Below are 10648 nucleotides of genomic sequence, written 5' to 3' on the forward strand. Positions count from 1 at the left end.
AGAGTTCAAACAACTCACCTTCCCTTAACCTGTGATATATTTACTCGTAAGGAACACACTATAAGTTACACACAGTAAAATACATATAATGTATGGCCATATAGGTAAGAGAAAAAGGTAAATATGGCAGCAATCATATTCAAGAACCTTGCAATTAAAGTTCATATAAACTGCTATCCACTTGATGAACTAATGAAAAATATCTAAACCAGTGTTATTAAAAGCGCTCGCCTGAGCGCCTAAAGCGCTCAGGCGAGGCGCCACAGACTGATGGCGCCTCCAGACCTTCCAGTCGAGGCGCCTTCAGTAAGGCGAGCGCTTTATTTGCTTAAGCGCTCGCCTTGGCTCGCCTTGGAATATGAAAAAAACACGCTTTTTTGAATTTTTTGTTTTTTACTTTTTTAGGTGACTTTTACTCTAATCTAGACATTCCTATTTGATAGCCTTAATTAATGCCTTAATTAATGCTTTAAATGGATTTAACTTAGGAAATTTAAAAGTCTTTTAGGAAGTCTAAAAGTCTATTTAAGTTTCTATTTAAGTGTTTAGGATTAAGTAAAACACAATAACTTCAAATTAAATTATACGTTAAGTAAAAAACAAAGAGCAGAGCCTTTCATTCTTTCTTCTCACGCCATGGATAGCCAACCTCAACCATGCACTGATGGTTCAACACCCACTGAAAAGAAGAAGGATCCGGGATGGAAATACAACTACATGCAAAATCCTAATGACCCAAATCCAGTGATTTTTTACTAAATATATATATTTTAGGTATAGGCGCCTTACTTCGATAAGGCGAGCGCTTTTTTAGCGCTTCTCGCCTCGGGCGATATATGGCTATCTCGCCTTGAGAGCGCCTTGCGCCTTAAACAACACTGATCTAAACTCAGAATGACATAAATGTTTTTAAGTTTCAAAAGATTAAGAATAACAAGGAACAAATAGATCATTGTGGTCACAAAAAAAGGAACAAACATTTTATATCAAGAAATTCACACAAGTGCTGTCTGTTGTGAGCCTAGGAAAGTTCCACGCCTTCTTTTATGGCTGCTATAACTGTTTTCTGTAAATAAACGCTTATCTTTTCCCTAGATTCTAACCGGTCTTGAAAGAGCAAACTCCTTAGATCTTTTGGGGGGGAAACAGCCGCCATTAGGTGCAGTATAGAAGGGCAACACTTCCATTTCTGCTTTAATTTGAGCGACTTTCCTGCCAAGATATTTCTCAACCACTCGAAGATTTGTAGTATAAAACTTTAATTTCATCTTCATAACATTGCAGATACACCTACTTTCGGCATATATAAAGAACAGAGCTTACTGAATTTCTGTTAGATTGGACTCCCCAGAAGTTTAAATAAGGGGAAGGGTCAGAAACTATAGATACCAAAATGTCCAACAAAATTCTAAATTTCACTGGCGTAGCAAGGAAGTATTACTTTTTCCAGTTTCTATCTCCCGGGTATACTTCTATTAATCTGAACTCCCTTGTCCATTAACCGCCACATCGGCATTCTTATTTGAATGTTCCTTCTTTCCATTTGACTTCTTTTTCTTTAAGCCACTGCAAGAACTATCATAATTTAGGTCCCAGAAAATGCAGCAGTGTAAAGTTGGAATATGTACGTAGATAGCATCTATTTGAGCACCAGAATGATTAATGTTCAATATCCACACGGAAAATTCCAGAAAGAAAAAACTAATGCTCTCCTGTCCAACACAAAACACAGTCATTTTATCTGGACCTATCCACCCAAAGTCCTTAGCACCAGAGGCATTTATGAATTTGAGAGACATTAAACGACTGATGAAACGCAGAACCATTCAAAAATAATTCAAATAGATTTGGGATAGTCATAAACATGGAACTGTTGACAACTAGGATGATTTAAAACAACAATGTTACAACAAAACTGAACACCACATATTCCTGCACGGTTACGCTAATTTTACTTCCCTTTTTGGATCACTAAGTAAAACATTGAAATTCAACACCAAATGGCAGAGGGATAGGTAAAAAACATTTGCTCATCAAAAGTTAGCATTCAGCTTGTGGTTCCCTGGCCCTCAATGTGCAAACATGTTCTCATTCAGCAGTCCTCAAGCTTATCATCAAACGTTTTATACTAAGAGAAGTTAAAAGCTATATATACTACATAATGCAATCATCAAAAGGTAGCCAATTAGCAAGTCAAGCCATAATTCAAGACAAGACGCACCTTGTAGTTTTATCAAGAAGCAGATTTCTAGGAAAAGACTTCTCCATGATACTCCTATAATATTGTGTAAACGGGAAATTACCACCGCACTTCTCCAGCTGCGCATAGACCGAGCATAAAAGTCAGCACAATCAACAAACATTTATACCGAAGGAAGAAATGAGCAGACACAAACCTGCAGAAATGAGTCAACAGATTGTTGATCTGTGGGTGAAAAACCAACTTCATCCCTCTTCTTCCTCACAAACTCAATGTTCTGCTCCACCTATAGCATCAGTAGAAAAGCACAAAAGACATGCCATCCCAAAGCATCACAAATCACATCCATATAGATTTGTTAAACAGGGAAAGCCACGATAGCATGTGTAAAAATATTTAACAAGAAAAACAATATAATTCAAACTAATGTTTGACCAAAGTCAAGGATTGGTTAAGGCATGGGTTCAATCATTTCTCAACCCCAAATGGCGGCAAAAACGGCCAGATCTATACAAATAATTGCAATCATGGAATAATTAAAGCCAGTCCATCATATTCTAGAATCTATATGGCTCAATTCTTCTTTTTACTTTGCTTTTCCAGCATTCGATGCAGTGAGTTCAAGATATTCATAAGTCATAACTAGTTCAACATTAAACCCACTAAAACACATACAACTCATGTTACAGCCTCTGTTCACATCATTATTGTCCAGCTGAAATTACTAAAACTTATTGAATAAATAGCACTATTGAGGAGGTTTTTCTCTTGTTTCTTCATCTTTCCCACTAAGGGCCCATTAAATGAACTCGTGTTAGCCATTACTAAAAAACAAAGTTCACATCTACCTAACCAGAGAACCGTATAGTACATTATCATTTTCTTAGATGCATAGTAGATAGCTAAACAATAAACAAATGGGCTGGGTGGCAACTGGGAAGCATTTAAATTGCAGGAAACATTGTTGTTCATCAACCCAAATTTAAATAGCTATAAATGACAGTACCTGATCAATAAAGCGCTTCACCACACGCCGGAAACTCTCAATGGTAGTTGTCTCATGAAAAGTCCTGAAACGAAGAAGTGGAATAGTTGCCAATTCTGGGAAGGATATATGGTAGCTCCACTGCATAAAGTGCACAGCCAGTAGTTCAACAGCTGAGAGAACACATTCTTCTTGAAAGTCTCGAGATTTAAGCCAGTGTTTTGGTAACTGTACAATGAATATTTACAGTTGGGGTGTTAGGCTGTTAGCTAATCCAGATTTTACAGTGTACTTCACCCTATACTGTTGACACACAATCTGGGTGGAACCACTAAATAACAGTAAAATTGCCAACAAAAAATACTAATCACTGACCTTTACGGAAGATGAAAAGCTGAACTTCTTTCCTGCCTTCCCACCAGCCTTGTCAAATTTATATTCCAGAATATCCATGGCCAATGATGCTATAGGTATAAATACACCACTAGAGCTTGAGAGGTGATTCAGCCATTGAATGCATTTAACTCTTAAAGGCAAATATCTTGGTCCTGGGAATAGAGTAGCTACTCCAATTATGATCTGAGTGATCATATAAAGCAATGGTTGAAGATCAAGATCATGTATATTTACTGATATAAATGCAACCCAGAGCTCAATGCAGTTAGCACACTGCCAACTGCATATCTTCTTAACAGCTTCCTGTATACAGGCAACAAAAAGGATTTAACAGTCAAAATTTAAGAAACATTGTAAAACAAATGATAAATAGTCCTGCAGCAAAACAGGGCACCAAACATACCTTCTTCTTAGTTTGCAGTCCAAGCTGTAATATCTTGGCTAGTTGTTGTATAGCAATTGTTGCCTTATTACATGATTTTTGTACATCAAGAGTGCATAGCTCAAGAAAGGAATTCTTCAAAAATTGTATGTGTGTCAATAGAACTGGCTCCACAAACTTGCAGTGACTAATAAAAGCCTTGTATGATTTAACTAAGCAGATATCAAAGCTATCTGAGTTAAATACAGTAGCCACAGCTTGAATTATGTGAGATGACTGAGATGATAGAGTCCCTTCACCTGTTGCCCACAAGTGAACTGATGTCTGCATCCATTTTCAAGTCTCAGTAAAGTTTCTTGTAGGACGACAATAGCATAAAAAGTCATAAACATAATAGGTTGAAGATCTCTCAATATAAAGATGCTTAAGTATCAATTACTAAAATCAGACCCTTATACTATTAGTGTTATACTAATGTCTTAACTGCAACTACAGAAAAACCTCTAATGGTAACACACCTTGATGAGCCTTTTCAGCAGAGCAGGAAAAGCAGCAAAAAATATTATTGAAGCTCTGAGTCGGGTTACTGTGAAGGCCAAAATCTCAGAATCAGAAACCTCATTCAACAAAAACAAGGTACTTGTCAGATAAGACTTAACAAGCGGCTTTAGATTTTTCCATTTTGAAGTATTCTTTAGTTCCAAAATGGTCTCCTTCCTTTCTTTTAAGGTTGATATCCCCAGCATTGTACGGAATATAGTATCAGCCTCACGAAGCACAAACATCAAAATCTTGCTAAAAGTTTGGCCATCTTTTAGAACAGTGGATGATTCAGTTCCAAAGTGGCAGGCAGCTCTGTACCCATTTAAAAGTCTTTTAAGTGCATGCACATTCTGTTCCTTTGTGATTAGCTGACACAGAGAATCAATTGCAGAACTACTCAACAGACTGGTGCCACTTCCATTCACTTGCTCTCTACCATCATCACTAGACTTGTCTTCATCTGAATACTGTTATAATGGAAGCGATACCAAAGATCATCAAAAGAAAAACAAGTAATAATTTAAACTCATGGCATATGACCGCTTTTCAGTGATCAAGATCAATATATGCAATTTTTAAGTTCTATTACTTTAATATCTCCTCCAACCCCTCATTGTACTAGCAGCAACAAACTGCTTTGCAAAAGTTAGTGAACCGACTCATAAGAATAAGATGTGGCAACAAGAATGGTTCCCTGGGCTTTTGAACTAAAAGGAATTTGGGCACCAAATGACATAAATGCCAAGGTCGGAAAGGGTAAAGAGTACCAAAACCCTATATGGACTTCTTAAGTCATCAATGACAAGGTATTTCTGTACATTCTAATAGTTGAAGCCAAAGGGGGGAATAGAATTGGCAGCAGAAGACCTTTCCATAGATAGTAATAGTCTTAAACCAAACAGAACAAAAAATAGTGGCTTATATTTAAACCCGACTAAAGTGAATTATTTTACATCCATGTTAATCATGCACCATTTAGAATTAAACTTTACTAAATCATGAGATACCAATTCGACATGCCAATTTTTCTCAAGCTCATTTCACTCATAATAATTGCAGTGCACTTATCTGTTAATAGGTCCAAATTGAAAAAAGATAACCATCATAGATTGACACTTCCTCAAGTTCATTTCAAGTGGCAAACCTTCAATTTTTTGAGAATGCATTCATCTCTAATGCAGTTCTTCCTTGTCTATGGCAGAATATTTAGATCACATATTTACATGAAAACTAGAAAACTTTGTCCTAGAAAAGATGTTCAAACCGCTAACTTACATTTTCCTCGTCTCGGAATGCTTTAATATGGTTCTTTTTGCTTTCCAGAAACTTAGCAAAGTCTGCGTCCTGAACATGTTAAGATAATAAAATTGAACATAATGAGATGAATAAGGGGAAGATATAAATTCAAGATAAGCAAGTAGCAATATGTTAACCTTTCTATGAAAAGTTATCATCCAAACAAAACAAACATATGGAGTTGATGTATTCTTTTATCACCAAACAAACATAAAACTGCACCATTGTCCTCCTTCTGCCTACAATTATTTTTAAATATAACTTTCATACATGTCTTAGCACAATCTTAGTAATATTAAATCTAATTCAAAGTTCTATCAAATGGAGAGAGAAAAAAGTTCTTCTGCCAAGTAAAACATTCCTCTGAATATATTGAAGATTATAGACTTGAGTCCCACACCACATTGACAATAAGCCCATAATACGACTTCTAACTCTTATGTGGAATCTATTTCCACAAGATCAATAACCATGTAATCCTTGAAAAAGATAATTTACAGAAATTAAGTATAACAATATCACCTTCTCTTTCAACCTCTTCATTTTTTTCATTTTCTTCATAAGTTCTATATGCATTTCCCTGTTCTGAACTGATAAACCACCATCGTCATTGTCGCCTGCATTTAAATTTCTAGATAATCTATAAAAATGGAAGAAGAGAAACATTTAAAGGAATGAAATAACAAATAGCAGCCTCCTGACCTTCTACATAACTCTCACTTGGAGTTACATCCATATGCGTCCAACTTTCTTCCTAATCACTTAACCAAATTATTAATGTTAGAAAGCTGAGCAAATAACCAAATCAAATTAATTGAAATTTATTGTCATAACATATATGAAAACCTCTGATAGATATCCATCACTGTCCGAATCATCCCCAACCACATCACTATCATCTTCACCAAATATTGCATCCAAGGAAATACCTTCAATGTCTTCAACCTCAAGGTTTCTGGGAAATAAAATGTTTAGAGAGTTGTTTAACTTGAATAAATATGCGTGCAAACATCAAAGTGAAGAAAACACAGAGTATAAAGCAGAGAAAAATTGAAGCAATATCATGACAAGGAAACATGGATCCAACAAAAACTCCTAGTAGAAAAAATGTCAGATTGATTGTTCCTCAAGTGGTCAAAAACCAGTAGCATTAATTTTTTTCTTTTACCTTCCTCTGGAAATGTGGGATTTGTCTTCTTCTAGGTCTACAGCTTCATGCACCGCTTTCTCTGCATTAATGAGAACAAACAAAATGAACCTTCATACACCTAAAAATAAATTAAGTACAAACATTTTAGCAATGTTTTTGTCACACAAAAACGACAGAAAATCATATCCTAATCTCAGCAAGAATCAAACTAACCTATAGTTTCTAAACACTATATTAATTGCTTTAACTCAAGGACATGCACAGACCTGTTTTCCAACACTTCCCAGTTGGAAACCAAAATGGGAAAAGCAACAGAATAATGGCTTGCTTTGTTAATCATTACTCTCGGAATTAGAACACAGTGAACATTAAAATGTCTTTTCAACATCAACTGGATTCAGATTCACTAAGAATTAATTCACAAACATCAACCATTCATAATTATTACATGATATTCCTAAAAACAATTGCTAATTAGCCTAATTACAAAGCTAAACTGAGTAGTAAATTAAAAAAAATGCTTACTTTTAGCAATTCTCTTCTTGAACACTGACTTATTCTTGCGTTGTCTTTTCATAACTGATTGAAGATTCTTCTTCGCAAACTTCCTCGCCTTCTTCCCAAGCTTCCCCATTTCCTGCAACAATTATCAAATATAAATCCCAAAATTAGCAAATTTCGAATTTTAATTTCAAATTGGAACGGCCAAATCAATTGGAGAAACGGACTCACGTTTAATTATAGCTGTTGTTTTGGATAATGATAGGATTTAAAGAGGGAAATTTGTAATTTGAAACAGTGAGCTTGCTAGAAGTAGAACCCTAGTCGGGGTTTAAGTATAAAACAATTAGAATATATTTTTACTGAATTAAGAGAGAAAATACTTGAACCAAATTACATTGGGCCGGGTTGAGCTATTGGCCCAGTTTTTTATGGGCCAATTTCTATTGAGTTTTTTTCTGAGGAAATTACTTGATTTATAGGGAAAAAATCAGAATTTAATTATAAAGGTTAAAAAAAGAAACAAACTGAGTTTTCATAATTGTAGTTAGCATTCACATAAATACTATTTGAATTTGTAAAAGATTATTTTTAATTTCGTTGTGATAAATGCACCTGATAAGTGTTGCACCAACAAAATTAGTAGAGAAGTCTTTTTTTTTTGTAAAAGGCTAAAATTTTCATTAATAATAACGAAAATTACATAAATGAACGGTTTTTCAACAAATTGAAAAAACTGTTCTAAGATAACGATGAGTGTTGTAAATACAGTTGTACATACAGTCATTAATAAGGGCTTTTCAAACCAACAAATGGGTCCGCCAATACATTTATGATTCAAATATTGAATTACGATCTTGATACCGCTCTATTCTTTAAACTTCAAGCTCTTCAAGTCTCATCTTCAATTATGAAACCACAAATTAGATCTAATAAAAAACAAAACATAACATCAAAAAACATCTCCCAAATCTTAGATCTATAAAAACATAAATTTAAAACTTCGAAAAAAGTGATAGAATCTTGAGCGTAAAACTTCATATCAAAGAGCTGCGAAAGATCTTCAAAATTTATTCAACCAACTAAAATCCGAACAAACAAACACCTTAAATAAAATTTATTGAAAAAAAGATAGATCTATAAATAATAGTGTTATGGGCGGAGAGAAGATGATTTTCCGGTTAACCGGAAAAATCATCTTCTCCCACTCTTGAGATCATGAGTCAAAGTATTATAAATCCTAAAACTATAACAGAAAGTAATTGTCAGATCTAGTTGGGAAATCTAGACACAAAGAACGCTTACATTGCATATCAATTGACTCCTCACATTCCTTAAATTTGCTTAGCCTAAGTGGTGAATTTTTTTTTATATATCTAACAGCTGTTATAACCTATTCAAAAGATGAACCAGACTTTTTCAAACCATCAGTCACAACAAGATTAAGGATATGTGCAATACATCGGATGTGTGCATACTTGCATCTAACAGGTGTGCTACCCCAAGTTAATATTTTTTCAAAAAAAACTCATAGCAGTACTGTTGTTTTCAGCATTGTCCAAGGTAACAGTAAAAATGTTTTTCAGCCCCAGCTCTTGCAAACAAGTTTACATGGATTTGGATAAATACTCACCCTTATGCCTATAACAAGTAACAAAAGAGATAATCTTCTTATGCAACATCCAATCATTATCAATAAAGTAGGCAGTAATGCACATGTAGTTCAATCTCTGATTAGATGTCCATGAATCACTAGTAAGATTGACTCTTTGAGTATGGGTTTTTTAGAATTGTTTCATTTTTAACCTGTCCTCAACAAACAAAGCATAACAATCCCAAGCAATAGTCCACCTAGAGGGTATTTTAAATATTGGACAAGCAAGACTCATTACTCTCCTAAAACCCTATTTCTCAACAATTTGAATGGCAACTCATCCACAATAATCATGTATGTTATTGCTCTCCTAACTACTTCCTAGTCAATTTTTCATGTAGCAACAAAAAACAAATCATGACCAAACGATCCAGCTTCCACATTAACAGGTTGAAAAGATAACAAAGTCTGCCTAGTTTCTATATTGTGTGGGTGTTTAGTGCACCTAACTCAATGACTTCTTAAAGTAGAGGTACCATTCTTTTTTGCATGACAATTGTAAATGTGAGCATAGTAAAGACATTTGGCTTGCATAGTGGTACCTTTTGCATCTTTAATAGTCTTAAAATGCTCCCACACCACAGATATTTATTGACTTTCCTTCCTTTTTTAGGATTAGCTTCCATATTAGGTACATGATCAGCAACAGGGTCATGATTTTCTTCCACATTCATAGATTGTCCAACTGAAGCAGCAGCTTCTTGACCAATAAGGGATTGGCCATCAACTGTTGCTACTACAAGGACATCTAAACCTCTCAATTCAGGGTCCATCTGCATAAAGCAGAGCACCTAAATCAACTCACAAAATCAACACTTAACTCTATCAAATTGAATAAGCTTACACAAAATCAATAGATATATCAAAAATGGCAAAGAAACATATTACCTTACAACCGAATTCAATAAGCTTCCATTAAAGCTTTCCTTTTAATAGAATCCACCAACAATTCATGCAAGATTGATAGAATCAAAAAATTAGAAAATCAAATCCATAACAGATCAATAACCAACCCTCAAGCTGCAAGTAAAACACAAGATACCAAAGCAACACATTACCTCACAACTCAATCGAAGTTAATAAGCTTCCACCAAAGCCTTTTTGTTTATCATTAGAAATCCACCATTAGTTCATGGAAAACAGAGGACAAAAATCAAAAATCCATAACAGAGAAATACAAACTATAACAGAGAAATACCAAAGATTACAAACAAACACCAAACCATTTACCTTAAATCTCAGTCTATAACAGACAAATACCCAGATCCCTGTATACCAAAAAGAAAACAAGATAGAGGTTAGAAATATGAAAAAGAAATCAATTTAAAGGTTAAAAAAACCTAAATCCAATGAGATTACCTTAAAACTTCATCGATTAAACCTCAGCAAACCAAAACCCTAACATGCAACCATCACTTCCTTTGATTAAAGCTCAGTAAACCAGGTGTCATAGAAGAGAGAACCATAAAGCCTTCGAGAGGAAGATGAGAGCTTCAGTCGACAGAAAGTATGAGACCCATAGAGAGGAAGATGATAGGAAA

The 10648-nt window shown here is 34.7% G+C and overlaps 1 protein-coding gene across 3 annotated transcripts; it reads right to left on the reverse strand.

The window, feature by feature from the left end:
• Positions 1-895: 895 nt before the first annotated feature.
• LOC126681284 (protein REBELOTE) lies at positions 896-7795 on the reverse strand. Of its 3 annotated transcripts, XM_050376801.2 has the most exons (15): positions 7685-7795; positions 7478-7589; positions 6971-7031; positions 6649-6757; positions 6505-6556; positions 6325-6419; positions 5782-5850; positions 4482-4973; positions 3985-4287; positions 3561-3884; positions 3207-3413; positions 2397-2486; positions 2222-2319; positions 1442-1566; positions 896-1212 (listed from the first exon to the last, which is right to left on the reverse strand). In XM_050376801.2, exons 2-14 carry the CDS (start codon positions 7584-7586, stop codon positions 1476-1478), a joined length of 2100 nt encoding a protein of 699 aa, XP_050232758.1. In that variant the 5' UTR covers positions 7587-7589; positions 7685-7795; the 3' UTR covers positions 896-1212; positions 1442-1475. The 3 variants fall into 3 exon arrangements, with proteins under 3 accessions (XP_050232758.1, XP_050232756.1, XP_050232759.1); XM_050376799.2 differs by having other exon boundaries at positions 896-1566; XM_050376802.2 differs by lacking the exons at positions 6971-7031; positions 7478-7589; positions 7685-7795 and having other exon boundaries at positions 896-1566; positions 6505-6563; positions 6649-6740.
• Between the last annotated feature and the right edge of the window lie 2853 nt (positions 7796-10648).

The sequence above is a fragment of the Mercurialis annua genome, linkage group LG5 (genome assembly GCF_937616625.2).
Source record: "Mercurialis annua linkage group LG5, ddMerAnnu1.2, whole genome shotgun sequence".
In the NCBI taxonomy this organism is placed as follows: Eukaryota; Viridiplantae; Streptophyta; class Magnoliopsida; order Malpighiales; family Euphorbiaceae; genus Mercurialis; species Mercurialis annua.

Excerpts from the sequence above, each read along its gene's own strand:
- LOC126681284 (XM_050376801.2), bottom strand. The coding sequence starts at position 7,586 with ATGGGGAAGCTTGGGAAGAAGGCGAGGAAGTTTGCGAAGAAGAATCTT. Across the intron at positions 5,851-6,324 it reads TGAAGAGGTTGAAAGAGAAG|GACGCAGACTTTGCTAAGTT; the intron begins GTGATATTGTTA and ends TAACATGTTCAG. Across the intron at positions 1,567-2,221 it reads CTTCTTGATAAAACTACAAG|TGGCTTAAAGAAAAAGAAGT; the intron begins GTGCGTCTTGTC and ends TAGTTCTTGCAG.